The sequence below is a fragment of the Sprattus sprattus genome (genome assembly GCF_963457725.1).
Source record: "Sprattus sprattus genome assembly, chromosome: 10".
NCBI classification, from domain to species: Eukaryota; Metazoa; Chordata; class Actinopteri; order Clupeiformes; family Clupeidae; genus Sprattus; species Sprattus sprattus.
In genome coordinates, this window is record NC_137908.1 from 3462266 (window position 1) to 3480420 (window position 18155).

Genomic DNA, 18155 nt, shown 5'->3' on the forward strand with positions numbered 1-18155 from the left:
ATTGGTGTATGACAATTATGCCTCTAGGGGTCAACAGGTCATATGCCTCAACCGCTGCCGTGGTTGACAATTTCCCACATTTTATTTCAGAATCATGTTAAATACCTTCTAATACAGACATTTGAGCCCAGAGGTGACAGAGATTTGGCAAAAATAGATTTGTGTTGTAATCTGGTGGTCTGTAAATCACTGATATTAGCACCGGAACTGGGGTCACAACTTTTACCACTGTATGTATTGCATGTGATGGTCTTGAACATGGCTTTCTCAAACACAGTAACTCCTCCACCATTTCTATTGGACAGATGAGAATGAGTTGAATATGAGACATGCCTGTTGCGCTCATATGATTTAATTCTGAAGTGGTAAAACTCTGCTGCCTCCTCTCTGTCTCCCATACCCCATTCTGTAGGTGAAAGCAAACTCTGCCACGCACACTGCTGCAAACTGTGGTGTATCGGGTCTGTTTTAGTATTTGTCTGTCGTTCTGGACATCCAAACATTCTCTAACTTAGGAATTCTGTCATTGAAGTATCTTCAAGGGAGGCTCATTTTCAGACTTGTGCAACAGCCTCTTGAACACTGATCTCTCTACTTTTGGAATATGCTTGTTTCATTTTCATCTGTTTCATCCCAATCAGGTGTATTGGATTGAGAAGTGTCAGTCACAACCCTTTTCAGATCCAATGTTTAGGTTACAAATAGGCCCTCTATGATTAGATGTACATTATTCAGAAATAAGGGTTCGGGATGTACTGAATATCAATGTTTGCATTCCATGCCCTTAATAAATGTTTGTTGTAGCCATTCATCCTTTGGTTGACGTTTCATCACTAACACACTGGACGTTTGGAATGAATTGACACAGTTTAGATATTCCTCACAGCTCAATCTGCACCATGTTCCCCAATGCTATTGGCAATAAACCATGACGATCAAAATCTAAGGAAAGTCAACTGTGACAACAATTGATATACTACTGGCTTGGAAAAACCTTCCAGGCAGATAATATTTAAAGTGCTGCTATGGAATCCATAGCAATACTGCCCTAACTATAGTTCTGGTTCCATAGCAATACTGCCCTAATGTTTAATCACTGTGTGAGGTAGAGATTAGACCCCTAATGTATATATTTACGTACAGCTTAAGAAGAAAATATGTAAAGCATAAACCAGAAATTCTAAATTTAAAAAGCTAAAGCTTTAAAGATTTAAAGATGTAAAAAGCTATGGAGTAATTTGCAAGCATATGTAGCATTTCTGACAACATATAAGAAACATGTGTTTGTACCACATAATTGTCTTCAGTCAAACAATCTTAAACCTTAAAATGGCTTTCAAAATATATGTTACACTTCTTGCTTAATTGTCACAGTTCTTTCAAAGGAAATACATTTAAAAATATGGAACATAATATATTCACTAGCACAGCACTGAAAGAATGATTTCAAGTTATTATGAAATAACAATTTATTTTACAGCTTACATAATACGGTAGATAAGCCCATAGCATAAATATACAGTATATTCTAGATTCTAAACACTTCCTGTTTCATTGTTCCAGTCCTTCAAAAGGCAATACATTAAATATGAAAGAATGCTTTATGTGATTATAAAATCTAAAATTACTCTACAACTTGAAAATAAAGTAGGTAAGACCAGAGCAGAAATTCAATAGCTCACAACATGCCCATCGAAATACTTGATTTAGACTGCTTGATAAACACTATTGGCTTGGTAGCTGTAAATGTGGGATACGTGTCACAACGTGTGACGTAATAGAAAGGTAGGACTTTCAATATACTAAATAGCAGAAGAGGGGTGAAAAAAAAACATGATTTCAAATTCTAAACATGATTTGTCTTTAAAAGCATACTGGTACTGCATCAAATATTACCATCTTTCTTCAGTGTATTGGTAGGTTTCATATACTAGGCCATAATAATTGATCTCTCCCAGACACACCATGGGGCTGGAGCCTATGCTTTCATACACACACCTTCACACCTATCGAACGCCCCTCAAGTAGATCTACTGTCCACATTCCTCACCCCACAGAAAGAGGGACACATTAACATTCAAATACACCCAAATTCCAGGCCTTTTATAACAAAACATTTGTAACATTAAAAAAAAAACAGCCCTGCATTTGCTTGTGGCACTAAGGAGACAGAGCCACTATAGGGACGGCCATGCAGGTGTTGGGGGAGTTGCCAGATTGCCGAGTTGGGGGAGACGAGGGGCCTGTCGATGGTAGTAGTTCCGGTGGAGGCATCAGAATGTGTGTCATCTCTGCTTTTAGTAAACATTGACAGGCCCTTTCATATCTTATAATCAGATAGGCATTTGCATTCATGCCTATGAAATGGTCACTCATTTGTACATATAATGGCCACTACATAAAGCAAGGCATCACATTTTTTCCCCGTATTATAAATATTCAAAAGGTAGCAAATACACGAAGACCAGTGTCCAAAATTGAAAGTATTTCATATTTTTACAAGGTCTGACAAATGTACTCACGTTCTGCCCTGCTGTAATTTGTCAAGTCTAAAAGATGGAAAATATTTACATTTACACACTAAGGAGTGTTGATTCTCCACTTATGTGTTCCACCTCACAGGTGTACTGACACCATGAGCTCAGCTCTCTTCAGGAAGGTTCCACCCCATTGGGCAGCGTCTCCACCACATCATCCTGCATCTCTTCTTCATCTGTCTTCAAGGTGATCATCACTCCATCTGGATAAAGCCCTGTGGCGTGGCACACCACTGTAGAAGATGACTTCTTCTGGATCAGAGACACTTCAGGAGCGACTGAAGGAAGACGGGGAGAAGATAAAGATAAAGAAACAATTAAAAGACAAAGCAGACATGAACAATGGGAGCAGTTATGCATTGTCTGAGGACTGCCATGCCAATGTTAGAGGAGACTAGGGGCCTTCTGATGTCCCAAGAGGAGCTATAAGAAACTGTGTAGGATGTGGATAAAAAAACTTACGTTAAATAAAGACATGATTCACACTATGAACTAAAATGCACATTTCACACTAAAAATGACAATTCTGCACTTGACTTTCTTTTCTCATCTCTGCTTTCACAAAAAAATTGACAAGCACTTCTCTAATAATCAGATAGGCATTTGCATCAAAAAGACGGAAATGAAAAGTAATTTGTACATATAATGGCCACTACATAAAGCAAGGCATCACGTTTTCCCTTGGATTAAAAACATCAAGTTTAAATACCCGAAAGTAGCAAATACACAGAGACCAAGACCAAATTAAAAGTATTTCAGATTTTTACAAGGTGTGAAAAATGTACTCACGTTCTGCCCTCCTGCAGACTGTGAAGTCTGAAAGATGGAGAATATTTACATTAACACACTTAAGCATCATCGATGACAGAAAGCAGACACAGAGCATTTTACATAATTGTGGAAATTGCATAAATTATGACATAAAGGCAACTCACTTTTCTTCTTCTTCATTACCACAGTAATCACCACTACAATAACAAGAACTGCAATCACACATCCAGCAGTATGGCTACAGGATTGTTTCCTATAGGAGAAAAAAAAAACGTCAGATATAACAAAGTATAAAAAATCAGTCTAACACAAAGAAGTAGGCTATGAGAATGATATGACTAGTTTTGAAATGTCAAAACATGACTTTTTTTATTTACAAATGTAAACCATTCCCTCTCAGTAGCTGATGAGTTTCTGAACATCTTACCCTCTTCCTCAGTCAGGGTGACGAGTGTTGGTTCTCCACTAATGTGTGTCACCTCACAGGTGTACTGACTTCTCTTTCTCTCCTCAGGTGACACTGTGAGCTCAGCTCTCTTCTGGAAGGTTCCATCCCCATTGGGCAGCGTCTCTGTCACATTCACATCCTCATGCATCTTCCCTCCATCTCTCCTCCAGGTGATATTTACTGTATCTGGATAGAACCCAGTGGCGTGGCACACCACAAAAGACGATGACTTCTTATGGATCAGAGACACTTCAGGGGCGACTGAAAGAAGAAGGTGGGATACTTGTCAGAATGTGTGACATTTTAAGATAAAAAGCAAACAGTTTAAAGACATAGCAGACATGAACAATGGGAGCAGTTATGCATTGTCAAGTACAAAGAGAAGAGGCTCAGAGAGGGCTCATGATTTAACTTTCAGCATGTCGAGTAATATCTTCTTTTAACTTTCAGAAGTTCAAGTGATGACTTCAGCCACCCAAATAAACAATATCTATTAGTCCCAAAGTATGCCGGAAACAGCAAGACCTTTAAAAATTATGTTTTTTGATGAGGCCTACATCATCATAGGAATGCGGCCTACTGTAGTGCCTCTGCTGTTATCATTGTTGTGTGAGCTGCCGTACCTTTCCTTCTGAGAGTACTGCTACCGTACTCTACATACTTCTTCAGCCAATCACGGCAACCGTGGGTGATGTAATGTGTCCTGCCTTTAGAACTGGACTCCCAGCGGTCCCATTTTTGTCTGCTCCAGGCTGCTTCTGGTTTCACAGCCACCCATTTCTTGTTGGTCAGATCCAGTGTGATGAAGTCCTCACCATCATAACCATACCGCTCATAGCCACCGATGACATTACTCTCATCATCCCACTCACAGCCATAGCTTCTCTGTAGAACATGCTCTCCTGATAGACAAAAGTAAATAAGCAAAAGTACATTTATTAGAAGTGTAATGTTCAGTTACATGAATGCATGTCAGTTAAAGTTACATAACATAATACATTGAAATGAAAGGCTTATAGACAAGAATGGTGAGCCTTCTTTCCTTCATGTTTGGAACTTGCTGTGAGATACCAAGAGCAACATCTCCAGTGTTCACTACTGCTGTGAGATACCAAGAGCAACATCTCCAGTGTTCACTACTGCTGCTTCATCTAACTCCTGCCATGTGCAATCTCTTTTCTTCAAAATGTTCTGTTTGGGTTTTAAAAGGCCCGGGGTGTAATCAAAGGCAGGAAACGGATCAGTCAAAAATACTGTATGTATTTACAATGTGATAATAAATACTGCAAATGTTATATTTGAGCTGCTTGAAAAAATAGGAAAAAAGTGTCCTTATCTACAAATATTCTGCAAATATGAAATGAAATAATGATAATAATACTATGCATCCACAAGATCCATTTCAATGAAACACAACCATCCTCTGGTGATTTGTATAGATTTGTAAACAAAAAAACCTGTGTTCATAATCTTACTACATATGGACGGGCAAACCATTCAACTGGTATTGTGAAACAAAAGAAACAGATGCTAAGTGTCATCTATGGTCCAAACAGTCTCATCCAGACATGATCTGTAAACTCACCCTCAGTCTGATTAAAGCGTTCTTTTAAAATCCTCATTTCCTCCTTAAGGTCCTTCTCAGCTGTCCTGGCCAGCCCGGTCTCTGATTCCCAGTACTCCTGATCCAGATGCTCCTTCATCCATGTCTGCCTGGGAACCGCATTCTGTGTGTTGCTGTCATATACTGACTGATGACCAGACCATCAACCATTCCAACTGCTACAAACTCTGGGAAGCTTGAGATTCCTGATGTGGCCGTGTAGAAGTACTGCAGGGAATGAGTTACTGGAAGGTACAGATCACAGAAAGAGGACACTAAATTATGGGGATAACTGCAAGATTAAGGAATGCTTTGGAGTGAAAAGTTTTATTTCTATCCTGATACAAATGGTTGATGCAATTATAGCTTAATGTCATAAGCAACCACCTACCAAAGGGATTTTTTCTTTCACAAAACTAATAAATATAAACAAAAATAACACATGAATGATGAAGCAAAACATCTTCAGACCCTCACAATGATCTTTTTTAACTAAATAATTTACATTTTAAAGAGCTCGAAACACCAAATGTTACCTTTGTTTTCTACACAAGAAACAAAATGGCCCATTTCCTGCCTCCCATCACAGTCTGTTTCTCACCTTAGGCTACAGTGTGACGCCAACATGAGAGGATAAAAGGGGCCTAACACAGTGTGAGGTGCCAGTTAATCAATGTCTAATATACAGTTGCAAATCGGACCTCTGTCTCCCTGCCCACTCTGTTTCACTTGAAGAGGAAATGTGAAACATATGAAATATGTTTTTGAATTCTGAGAATATATTAATAATGTTCACGTGCTACAGCTATTTATAATATGTAAATGGATAGGATCTAAAACAAGCTGTAGTTCGTACAAATAACTACAGAACAGAATCATACCCAGCAGCATCATATTTTATGTCATCGACATTGGCTAAATGCATTAGTTTGGCGAAGTCTAGAGACAATTCCGCCAAGCACCAAGGCAACGGTCACATGCAGCCAATGGGTTCAAATACACATACGCGTCTTTTTTCAGATGCAGACGCTTCAGTAACTACGGAGCCCCTAAAGGGACATGAAAAAAAAAAATAATTCTCGTGCGCACCAGAAACTTTCTCGTGCGCACCAGAAACTTGGCTACTCATTCTAGTAGGCTAAAACAGAGAGTAGAACTAGGCAGGACGGGCAGAGAATCGTCTAGAATCGACCCAGATCTGCCTACGGACATAAAACACTAATTAGAGTAAGTGTCCTATGCCTAATTAATCATTCTACAATTATTAGCAAATGTAGTAATTACGGTTTGTCTTGTTTCTGTGTTTTCTGTGTTCAGCCCTATAGCCTAGCCTAATTAGGCTACTTCAACCAAGGAGGCAGGCTACCTCATCTGACTGGCTGCATATAAGTGCTGCGCAGCTGAGCCTCCTCGACGAGAGACCCGTGCTATCAGAAAGGAATAGAATAATAAACCGATTTTCCCCAATCCACTCCTTTTTCCACCGTCACATTACACCATGCCTAGGAAACTAGGACAGCAGTGAGGATGAATTTAAATAAATAAAAGCCGTGTTTTGGCTTGGCTATTCTTGGTAGGCCTATATGGCCTATGTGGTTAAATTATGGGTAATTCTGGGTCAATTCTGGTTAAGCTTTGGCTGGTATGGGATATTATGGCTTTCTTGGATTTCTATTGTTTTTATTTGGCATAGACAGTGTTTGGCCCAATTGAGGGCCATGCCGTCCCTAAAGTTTCTGGTGCGCACAAGAAAGTTTCTGGTGCGCACAAGATAGTTTCTGGTGCGCACGAGAAAGTTTCTGGTGCGCACGAGAAAGTTTCTGGTGCGCACGAGATAGTTTCTGGTGCGCACGAGAACGTTTCTGGTGCGCACGAGAAAGTTTCTGGTGCGCACGAGAAAGTTTCTGGTGCGCACGAGAAAGGTTTTTTTTTTTTCATGTCCCTTTAGGGGCCCCGTAAGTAACACCTTGGCAAAGTGCGGAGGCCAAAACAGACTTTTCACAGCTAATAATAATCACTCCGCGATGAAAGCGCATTGATGAAAACCGTTCATTCCAAATTCTGACGTTGAAAATGGAACTATTTTTCGAGTTAAAATGTGAATTTGTTGACTGTAGAATTGTTTTATAAAAGCAATACTCGTGGGAGTGGGGTAGGTAAGGCATAATCCCACTCCCACTCGTGCTATATTGCTTAATCATACCACATCTTCCAGCATCAAAACAGGAAATAATTGATTAAGTAGTTAAGCCCGCCTGTTGCTTGATCTGATTGGCTGCCTGGGCCGAGTGTGACATTGATGAGCGGTGCGCTTCCCTGCCTTTCGCTGGAAAGTTGAGAATAGTTCAAGTTTTAAGCGCACCTAAAAAACACTACAAAGACGCAACGCGTGGTGGAGAAGGGGTGCACACGCAGAGCGCGCCGTACCATGTAGCCTACCAATCAATGCATTTGCTTGCTTCCCGTTTTTAAAAAACGCACGTATTTGAACCCAATATGATTTTAAGGAAACCAGGCATCACCAAATGGGAGGCAGACTGCGCTACTGGGTTTCTCCTCAAAACTGAAACTGCCCACACTTCCTGTGAAACAAGTCACATTATATCTATAGATTGTCAACAGGAAAAGTTGAAAACCTTTAGTGGAAGTTTGAAGGCGCAATGTAGGATAAGATGAATCTGAAACCATATGGTTCAATTTAGCTTGTTTTTAATACCGATATAGCTTGAATGCTAACAAAAAGTAAAAAGTAAGGTTCCATTTTAACTTGATTTACTTTATCACGATTTATAGAAAGGATAATATTGAAAATGAGCAGCTCTCCTTTAATCGTCGCTTTTTATTTTATGCAAAACTTTTCACCTTTTCCGCACAAATGGAATTAAACAGACCAAAACTCACCGGCAGATGATTATGGAAAGCCAAAAATGACATAATTAAAAATAAATACATATGTAAAAATGTGAGTCATAAATAAATAAAATGACTAAAAATGCACCAAAGAAAAGCATTAGAAAAAATATATCATGCAGTTATGTGAATGGAAATGGAAAATGAGTCCTTTTTATTTACTGTTACATTTATTTACGCTTACATTAATTCCCAAATTCATTTCTTCCTCCTTTTATTTTTCTATTTATTTACTGTTACATTTATTTACGCTTACATTAATTCCCAAATTCATTTCTTCCTCCTTTTATTTTTCTATTTATTTACACGTACTATTTCCCGTACCGTATTTATTTCTTCTCGCGCCTTTGTCATTTCTTTCTCCTGCATTTACATTTCTGGCTGCATTTATGTCTGTATTCTTTCTTGTGTCAGTATGCAAATGAGGTGGGCTATCATTGGCCGGCGCACCGTCTCACTCATTGGTCGAGCTGCTAGACCTCTGGCCTAAGTGTAGGTGAGAAGCTGTATGAAGAAGTGATCGGAGGAGATTAAAAGATATTTTGATGCCATTTGTGGAAAACTCCATTCTGGACTGTGAGCCTACGTCCCTGTTAGGGCTGAGGCGTTGCGCACGCGCACAAACTTTCAGTTTCCTTTTCGCGCCAGCTGCTAAAAGGAGCTGACATGCTCTGAAATACCATGTTAGCATAACGTTATTGTGTTGCCGTGTGCGTTGCTGCCAATGTAAGTTTGTAACTTCATATTCCTGTTGGCCTTGCTTTCTCGTGTTGATGTTTGATAGCACTGGCCGTTGTAATTAGTAATTTTCTGAAACAAACAGTTTTGGTCGGGCTTCGACACTGATCTAGATATCTAGTTGTTTCTGTGTTGCGGTTAGCTTGGAGTTTAGACTGCCAGGCAACTTGTGGTCTTGGAGTGCCATCTTGTGGCGAAGTTAGGTACAGCATTGTAATTACGGTACTGCTGATACACTGGGCGCTGGTACTTATATATTACAATCATAGCAATTCTGTTTATTGTATTATAGTGAACTCTAACCATTTATCATTATTATTGTGTATATTGTTCAGATATGCATACATTTATGTTCATTGATGCAGATTGCTATTTATGCATATTTATTATGTTACATTCTGTATTTCTCTACTCACAGAAAACCACACGAACACTTTTCTTTTAATGTATGATTATTTCATCGCAAGCACCAACTGCACTTGACCACCTGCTCAACTGAAATAAATAAATCTGTTCTTACTGCACCTGGGGGTTGTGGCTGCTTTCTGATCGGAGTGCATAGCCAGATAGGGGCAAACCAGTTGGCAACGCATACGTACTTCACAAGTGGTCCTTCGAAGCCGGATAATTGCCCCCCCCCCCCCTGAACTATGGCAACCTTTCCAGATTACAGTAGAGAACCAGATGTTCGACCCCGTCCCAGCAGAGCAAGGCAGCCCCCGGGGTACCTCGCGAACTACGAGCTCGGCTATCAAGCTAGACAGCCCCTGCTATATGAGGCATCCTCCAATCAGGCCCCGGAGAGGCTATTGCAGAGCGCTCATACCCAGGTTGACCCCACCTTGCCTGACAGACACCCGCATAGGTGCACCGAAGAGGAACGGTGGCAGCGCCTTGAGTCACGCTACGTGGACATGAGCAAACAGTTAGAGAGGCTACAGCTTGAGATGGACAGTGCTAAACGAATGCCCTTCCTGCAAAGCGCTCCGGTATATCCTCCACCTTACCCTCCTTACTCTTCTCACTACCTCAGTTTGCCAAAGCTAGAGTTAGGCAGTCACTGTGCGACGCCAGACCACAGCCCACAGAGGAACACCCTTACAGATGGCAACGAGCCCCAACATCAATCAGCATCTCCGTCTGGAGACCAACCTGAACAGGACCAATCCGCCTATACCCAACCAGCTCATCAGACCGAGTCACGGGTCACTTTGGATCCTGCCGCAGCTGCTCGGCTCAGTCCTTTGTCATCTCGCCCTTATGCTCAGGCTCCCATTCCACCTCCATGGCCTGTGCCATACCAACCCAGCCTGCCTCGGTTCCATCTCCAGCCAACTCGTCCTCCTCTTCAGCCTGCCCAGCCTCTTATGCCGCCACCAATACAATACCAGCTCCACCCTTCGCACCCTGCTTACCCTCTTTATCCACCCTGGGCGCATCACCCCCAGTATGCGCCTTATGCACCAGTCATGACAGCGTCAGGTCCTACAGCCCCAGGCATACTGGAAATGGCTATCGCATCTTCATACGGCATTCCAAAGCCCAAGCTGACTGCTTTCAGTACTGGCAAAGAAAGCGACTTCATAATGCTGAAGAAAGGATTGGACAGCGTCCTTGGGCCACATAAGCACCTTAGTGAGGACTACAAATACCAAGTGCTGTTAGACCTTCTCAAGCTGCCAAATGCCTACCAAGTGGCGAAGAGGTATGTTAACGATCCAACACCATACAGTAGTGCAATGCAGGCCCTCGAAACACGATATGGTCAGCCACGCCATCTTGTTCAAGGAGAGCTGAAGACTATACTCAACTCCCCACCTATCAGGCAAGGCGACTCGCAAGCCTTTGAGGACTTCTCATCAGCTGTCAGCACGATGGTGGGCCTGCTAAGCACTATGGATGGCCCCTCACAGGCTGAACTCAGATGTGGCTCTCACGTGGACACTCTACTCAGTAAGCTGCCCACCAGCTACAGAGAACGCTTTGCTGAGTACTGCTTATCCCAGGGAATCATCCGCAGTGGCAGTGATCGAACATATACGCTCCCTGACTTCGCTGAATGGTTGGATAGGAAAGCCCAAGCCATCCAGGTGGCGAGACGGGTTACTGACGGGGCTAGGTTAGATGCTACACCGATAGAGCGGGATGGCAAGGCAGCGAGGCCTAGGGAATCCAACCCTGCTAGCATCTACATGACCAACCAGCCTGAAGCTTCATACACCCCGCAGAGACCTGATGCCTACACTAAGCCTGGTCAGTCCCCCAAGAAGCAAGAGCGCTTTAAGCCATACTGCCCTTACTGCTCCAATCAGGAACACTACCTCAGTGCCTGTGCCGAGTTTGCCAAGCTCAACACCGCTGAGAAGACTGACTGGATAAAGGAAAAGGGAAAATGCTGGAGATGTGGGCGCGGACACAAACCAGAGAGCTGTACTCTGAAGAAGCCATGCTCCACCTGTAATGAGCAACACCTCCTTGTCCTGCATGAGGCGGCACTCAAAGCTAACCAGAGTGTCCTAACTGTGAGTACCTCCTCTAGTATGGTGTATGTGGGCAAAGGTAACCACTCCAGTCGTGTCATGTTGAAAGTTGTCCCAGTGAGGCTCCATTACGGAGGTAGGACACTGGACACACACGCAGTGCTGGACGACGGCTCTGAAAGAACAATTCTACTTCCAGCTGCTGCCAAACATCTTGGTCTACAAAGAGTGGAAGAAGCGCTGCCCCTTCGGACCATCAGACAGGATGTTGTAGAGTTAAAGGGCGCATCTGTCTCTTTCGAGGTGTCCTCTCCAGCTAACACTCAAGTGAAACACTACATCCGTCATGCCTTCACTGCGGCTGAGCTCAGCCTGGCTGAGCAGTCATGCCCAATGGAGTCCCTCAAGAAGAGGTATGAACACCTGAGTGGCGTCCCAATGCGTGGATTCTACAGGGTACAGCCAATGCTCCTTATTGGTTCTGACTATCCTCAGTTAATAACTCCTGTGCGTCCAGTGCAGATAGGACCCCCAGGTGGTCCAGTAGCCGTGTGCACCCTTCTAGGTTGGGCTATACAAGGACCTACAAACTTCCTGCAGAATCCCATCAGGGAGACATCCTGTTTGCATACAGCGTTCCTGTCTCCTACTCTGGACCTACATCAACATGTGGAAAGGCTGTGGCAGATTGACACGCTGCCATTCCGATCCGAGAAGGAGGCGACACGCTCCAGGCAAGACCAGGTAGCCATTACCACACTGGAGGAACGAACCCTCCGTGTCACAGTGGATGGAGTGGCCCGTTGTGCTACACCTCTCCTCCGCAAGCCAGGAGGACCCAAGCTACACGCTCCTCCTGCGGCAGTGATGCCCCTCCTCAGAGCTACAGAGAGGCGTTTGGCCACTAACCCTGACCTAACCAAAGTCTACAATGAGGAGATCCACAAGCTAGAGAGAGCGGGGTACGTGGTGAAGATCAGCGACGATGAGACAAACCAATCTGAGGAATCCTGGTACATCCCTCATCACATTGTTCACCACAACGGAAAGTCTAGAGTGGTATTCAACTGCTCATTCAAATACCAGCAAACTGCCCTCAACGACATCTTGCTTCCTGGGCCTAACCTTGGCTCACCACTACTGGGTGTCCTCCTCAGGTTCAGGGAGTATCCGACTGCCATCAGCGGCGACATCCGTGGAATGTTCCACCAGATCAGGCTACTCCCTGAAGACCAGCCACTTCTCAGATTCCTTTGGCGGGATATGGAGAGAGACCGCAGCCCTGACATCTACGAATGGCGTGTCCTGCCCTTTGGCACCGCCTGCAGTCCGTGCTGTGCCATATATGCACTTCAGAGGCACACCAAGGACAACAGCGCTGGCAGCCAAGAGGTACTCGAATCTGTCATGAAAGCCTTTTACGTAGATAACTGTCTGCAGTCTCTCCATTCTCCATCACAGGCTAGACAGCTAATCGACAAGATGAGGGTCCTGCTCGCCGCCGGAGGATTTGACATGAGACAGTGGGCGAGCAATAAACCAGAGGTCATCGCACATCTTCCCCCAGAGGCAAGGTCACAGGGTTGCGAGCTGTGGCTGACAGCAGACAGGGCCGATCCCCAAGAATCCACACTCGGCCTCCGATGGCACTGCCCATCCGACACCCCGGGCTACAAGCACCGCCAAGCAGTAGCCATCGAGCCCACGCTAAGGAATGTGTATCGAGTTCTAGCCTCTCAATACGACCCACTTGGGTACATCATTCCTTACACCACGCGTGCTAAGGTGTTGATTCAAGCGCTCTGGAGGAACGAGCAGGGCTGGGATGAACCCATCTCAGGTGAACTCCTCACTGTCTGGCAGACATGGGAGAACGAGCTCCCTCACCTACAGCACATCAACATGCCTCGCTGTTACGTGTCAGCCAGTGTGAATCTGGATGCTTCCCCTGTGGACTTACACATCTTTTGCGACGCATCAGAGAGAGCGTACGGATCTGTGGCCTACCTGCGTGTTGAAGACACTGACGGGCATGTAAATGTATCTTTCATCATGGCCAGATCCCGTGTTGCTCCCAGGAAACAGCTCTCCATGCCGCGTTTGGAGCTCTGTGCCGCATTGACCGGAGCCCAGCTGGCCAAACTACTTCACCCGGAGCTCACCCTCTCAATAAGGCAGACCATCCTCTGGTCAGACTCGACAACAGTTCTCAGCTGGATCCAGTCTGACTCCTCCCAGTATAAGGTGTTCGTCGGGACGCGCATCGCCGAAATACAGGAGCACACTGATGTCAGTGACTGGGGGTACGTCCCCTCTGAACATAACCCGGCAGATGACATCACACGGGGAAAATCACTGCATCAGTTAACCCAACCTTCTCGCTGGAATAGTGGACCCGACTTCCTGTATGACCAACCTGCTCACTGGCCATCTAACCCTGCAGTAAAGTCAGAAGAGTCCGATGAGCTCAGAAAATCCACATTCTGCGGTCAGCTCACTGTCCCTGACGCATCTTCTCCCGATCTTTCCCAGTACAACACCTGGTCTGATCAACTTGAGGCTACTCATCAGTCCCTTCATGGGGCGGCAGCCTCTCCACTGTCTGCTTCAGATCGTCTGGACATAGGAGTAGTCCTCCTCAAGCAAGCACAGGCAGATTGTTTTCCCGAGGAGCTCAATGCCCTGCGACACTCACATCCTGTCAAGGCTAGCAGTCGCCTCAGCCCCCTCTCACCAGAGTATGACCAAACTCTGGGCCTCATTCGAGTTGGCGGTCGCCTCCGCAAAGCTGAAGACTTACCTGAGGACATGCTTCATCCCATTGTCCTTGCTCCCGAACACCACATCACTCAGCTGCTGGTGAAGGACTACGACGATCGTTTACTTCATGCTGGCCCTGAGAGAGTCTTCGCCGAGATTAGGAGGTCCTACTGGATTCTCAGAGGCCGCCAAGCCATCAAGAAGCACCAGCAGCGTTGTGTGGAGTGTCGCAAGTGGCGCAGTAAGCCAGTGATCCCAAAAATGGCAGATCTCCCAGCTGCACGGCTCCGATTCAACAAGCCTCCATTTTGGTCTACCGGTGTGGACTGTTTTGGCCCATATCTGATCAAGATAGGCCGGCGGCAGGAGAAACGCTGGGGCATTGTGTTTAAATGCCTGACCACCAGGTGTGTTCATCTTGACTTACTGCCGAGTATGGACACAGACTCATTCCTTCTGGCACTCCGCCGCTTCATCGCGAGAAGAGGGAAGCCTTACGAGATATTGAGTGACAGGGGCACCAACTTCCGTGGAGGGGAGAAGGAACTCCAGGAAGCCTTTGAGGCCCTTGAACCAGCTCTCAAAACACAGTTAGCCAAACAGTGCATCACCTTTAAATTTAACCCACCTCTAGCTCCACACTTTGGTGGAGTGTGGGAGAGAGAAATTAAATCCGTTAAGACATCTCTCCAAACCATCCTGAGGGACCAAGTCATCCCAGAGGAGGTTTTGATGACCGTCCTCATCGAAGTTGAGGGAATCCTCAATTCCAAGCCGTTGGGTTACGCATCATCGGACCTGGCGGATCCTGATCCGATTACCCCAAATCTTTTGCTAATGGGGCGGCGAGACGCCTCACTGCCCCAGGCAGTATATGGCCCCAGTGACCTGCTAGGACGACGCCGGTGGAGACACAGCCAGGTGCTTGCTGACCACTTCTGGGATCAGTTCACACGCAAGTACCTCCCTGGTCTCCAACCACGACAGAAGTGGAGGAATGCCACGCCTGATCTTGCTGTGGACACAGTCGTTATGGTGGTTGACTCACAGCTCCCGCGGGCACGGTGGCCCGTCGGGCGCATCACCAGGATCATCCCCAGTGATGATGGCAAGGTACGTGCAGCGGAGGTAGACATTGAAGGCAACCTCTATACTCGTCCTGTCGCCAAGCTGATAGAGCTGCCTAGGATGCCGGACGATGGTGAGACCAGCGCTCCCTAGCCCAGCATGGACTTTCCTGTTACTGCGCATTCGCTTCACGAATCCGGGGGCGGCTGTGGAAAACTCCATTCTGGACTGTGAGCCTACGTCCCTGTTAGGGCTGAGGCGTTGCGCACGCGCACAAACTTTCAGTTTCCTTTTCGCGCCAGCTGCTAAAAGGAGCTGACATGCTCTGAAATACCATGTTAGCATAACGTTATTGTGTTGCCGTGTGCGTTGCTGCCAATGTAAGTTTGTAACTTCATATTCCTGTTGGCCTTGCTTTCTCGTGTTGATGTTTGATAGCACTGGCCGTTGTAATTAGTAATTTTCTGAAACAAACAGTTTTGGTCGGGCTTCGACACTGATCTAGATATCTAGTTGTTTCTGTGTTGCGGTTAGCTTGGAGTTTAGACTGCCAGGCAACTTGTGGTCTTGGAGTGCCATCTTGTGGCGAAGTTAGGTACAGCATTGTAATTACGGTACTGCTGATACACTGGGCGCTGGTACTTATATATTACAATCATAGCAATTCTGTTTATTGTATTATAGTGAACTCTAACCATTTATCATTATTATTGTGTATATTGTTCAGATATGCATACATTTATGTTCATTGATGCAGATTGCTATTTATGCATATTTATTATGTTACATTCTGTATTTCTCTACTCACAGAAAACCACACGAACACTTTTCTTTTAATGTATGATTATTTCATCGCAAGCACCAACTGCACTTGACCACCTGCTCAACTGAAATAAATAAATCTGTTCTTACTGCACCTGGGGGTTGTGGCTGCTTTCTGATCGGAGTGCATAGCCAGATAGGGGCAAACCAGTTGGCAACGCATACGTACTTCACACCATTTGAATAACAATTTTTTTTAATGAATCCACCGATCACATGGAGTGTGGTGGCGAGGGAGCTTCGAGGCCTCGCAGAGATGGCTGAGACCTTGACTCCGGATTTCTTGCTGTTTCGGGTAGAGTCGCAGATAGCTATCGTGACAGCGTTGTCTGAGGCTACTGGTTTACAGGTGGATCCCATTCTGGAGACCTTGAATGAAGTGACTGAACAATTGACCGCAGATCTCGCCCAAATTTCGTCACAACCCCACAATGCCGTTGGGCGGCCATCGTTCAATTTGCCAGTGGAAGCAGTGGAGAGTTATTTACTGGCAGGGCTAACTGTCCGTGAAGTAGCGGATGTACTTGGAGTCAGCGAGAGGACAGTCCACCGTCTAATGGCACAGCATGGTATAAGGTGAGTCTTGGAAGATTAATCTTAATAGAGATTAAATAGAGAAGATACTAATTGGCCACTATACTGTTGTAGTATTTGTAATAGTACTGAACCAATTGTGTTAAGGGTGTCTGACTTGAGCAACGCCACTACGGACGAAGAGTTGGATGCGATGGCTAGTGTGATTTTCAGCCATCACCCAAACACTGGCTGCAATATGATGATGGGGCACCTAAAAGCGCGTGGCATACGTGTTGCAAGTAAGGTCATGTTAGCTAGCACAGTTGGCATTTGCATCGCAACCATAGCTGCCAACTTGCTGTAGGCCTTATTGTGTGTTTACTTTTTATGTGAAGGGCGACGAGTGCGAGAGTCAATGCATCGCGTTGATCCACAGGGGAGTAGAGCACGCAGTCTTCAGTTGACTCTGAGAAGACGGAGATACACCGTTGATGGCTGAAAATCACACTAGCCATCGCATCCAACTCTTCAGTACTATTACAAATACTACAACAGTATAGTGGCCAATTAGTATCTTCTCTATTTAATCTCTATTAAGATTAATCTTCCAAGACTCACCTTATACCATGCTGTGCCATTAGACGGTGGACTGTCCTCTCGCTGACTCCAAGTACATCCGCTACTTCACGGACAGTTAGCCCTGCCAGTAAATAACTCTCCACTGCTTCCACTGGCAAATTGAACGATGGCCGCCCAACGGCATTGTGGGGTTGTGACGAAATTTGGGCGAGATCTGCGGTCAATTGTTCAGTCACTTCATTCAAGGTCTCCAGAATGGGATCCACCTGTAAACCAGTAGCCTCAGACAACGCTGTCACGATAGCTATCTGCGACTCTACCCGAAACAGCAAGAAATCCGGAGTCAAGGTCTCAGCCATCTCTGCGAGGCCTCGAAGCTCCCTCGCCACCACACTCCATGTGATCGGTGGATTCATTAAAAAAAATTGTTATTCAAATGGCATCAAAATATCTTTTAATCTCCTCCGATCACTTCTTCATACAGCTTCTCACCTACACTTAGGCCAGAGGTCTAGCAGCTCGACCAATGAGTGAGACGGTGCGCCGGCCAATGATAGCCCACCTCATTTGCATACTGACACAAGAAAGAATACAGACATAAATGCAGCCAGAAATGTAAATGCAGGAGAAAGAAATGACAAAGGCGCGAGAAGAAATAAATACGGTACGGGAAATAGTACGTGTAAATAAATAGAAAAATAAAAGGAGGAAGAAATGAATTTGGGAATTAATGTAAGCGTAAATAAATGTAACAGTAAATAAATAGAAAAATAAAAGGAGGAAGAAATGAATTTGGGAATTAATGTAAGCGTAAATAAATGTAACAGTAAATAAAAAGGACTCATTTTCCATTTCCATTCACATAACTGCATGATATATTTTTTCTAATGCTTTTCTTTGGTGCATTTTTAGTCATTTTATTT

At 44.8% G+C, this 18155-nt stretch overlaps 1 protein-coding gene across 1 annotated transcript; it reads right to left on the bottom strand.

The window, feature by feature from the left end:
- Positions 1-3704: 3704 nt before the first annotated feature.
- On the bottom strand, positions 3705-6253 carry LOC308371728 (patr class I histocompatibility antigen, A-5 alpha chain-like; the record flags this gene model as incomplete). Its single annotated transcript, XM_080846715.1, is given in 6 exon segments — positions 3705-3730; positions 3733-4017; positions 4380-4658; positions 5342-5501; positions 5504-5604; positions 6241-6253. Coding segments are annotated over 6 exon segments (864 nt in total).
- Positions 6254-18155: the final 11902 nt, after the last annotated feature.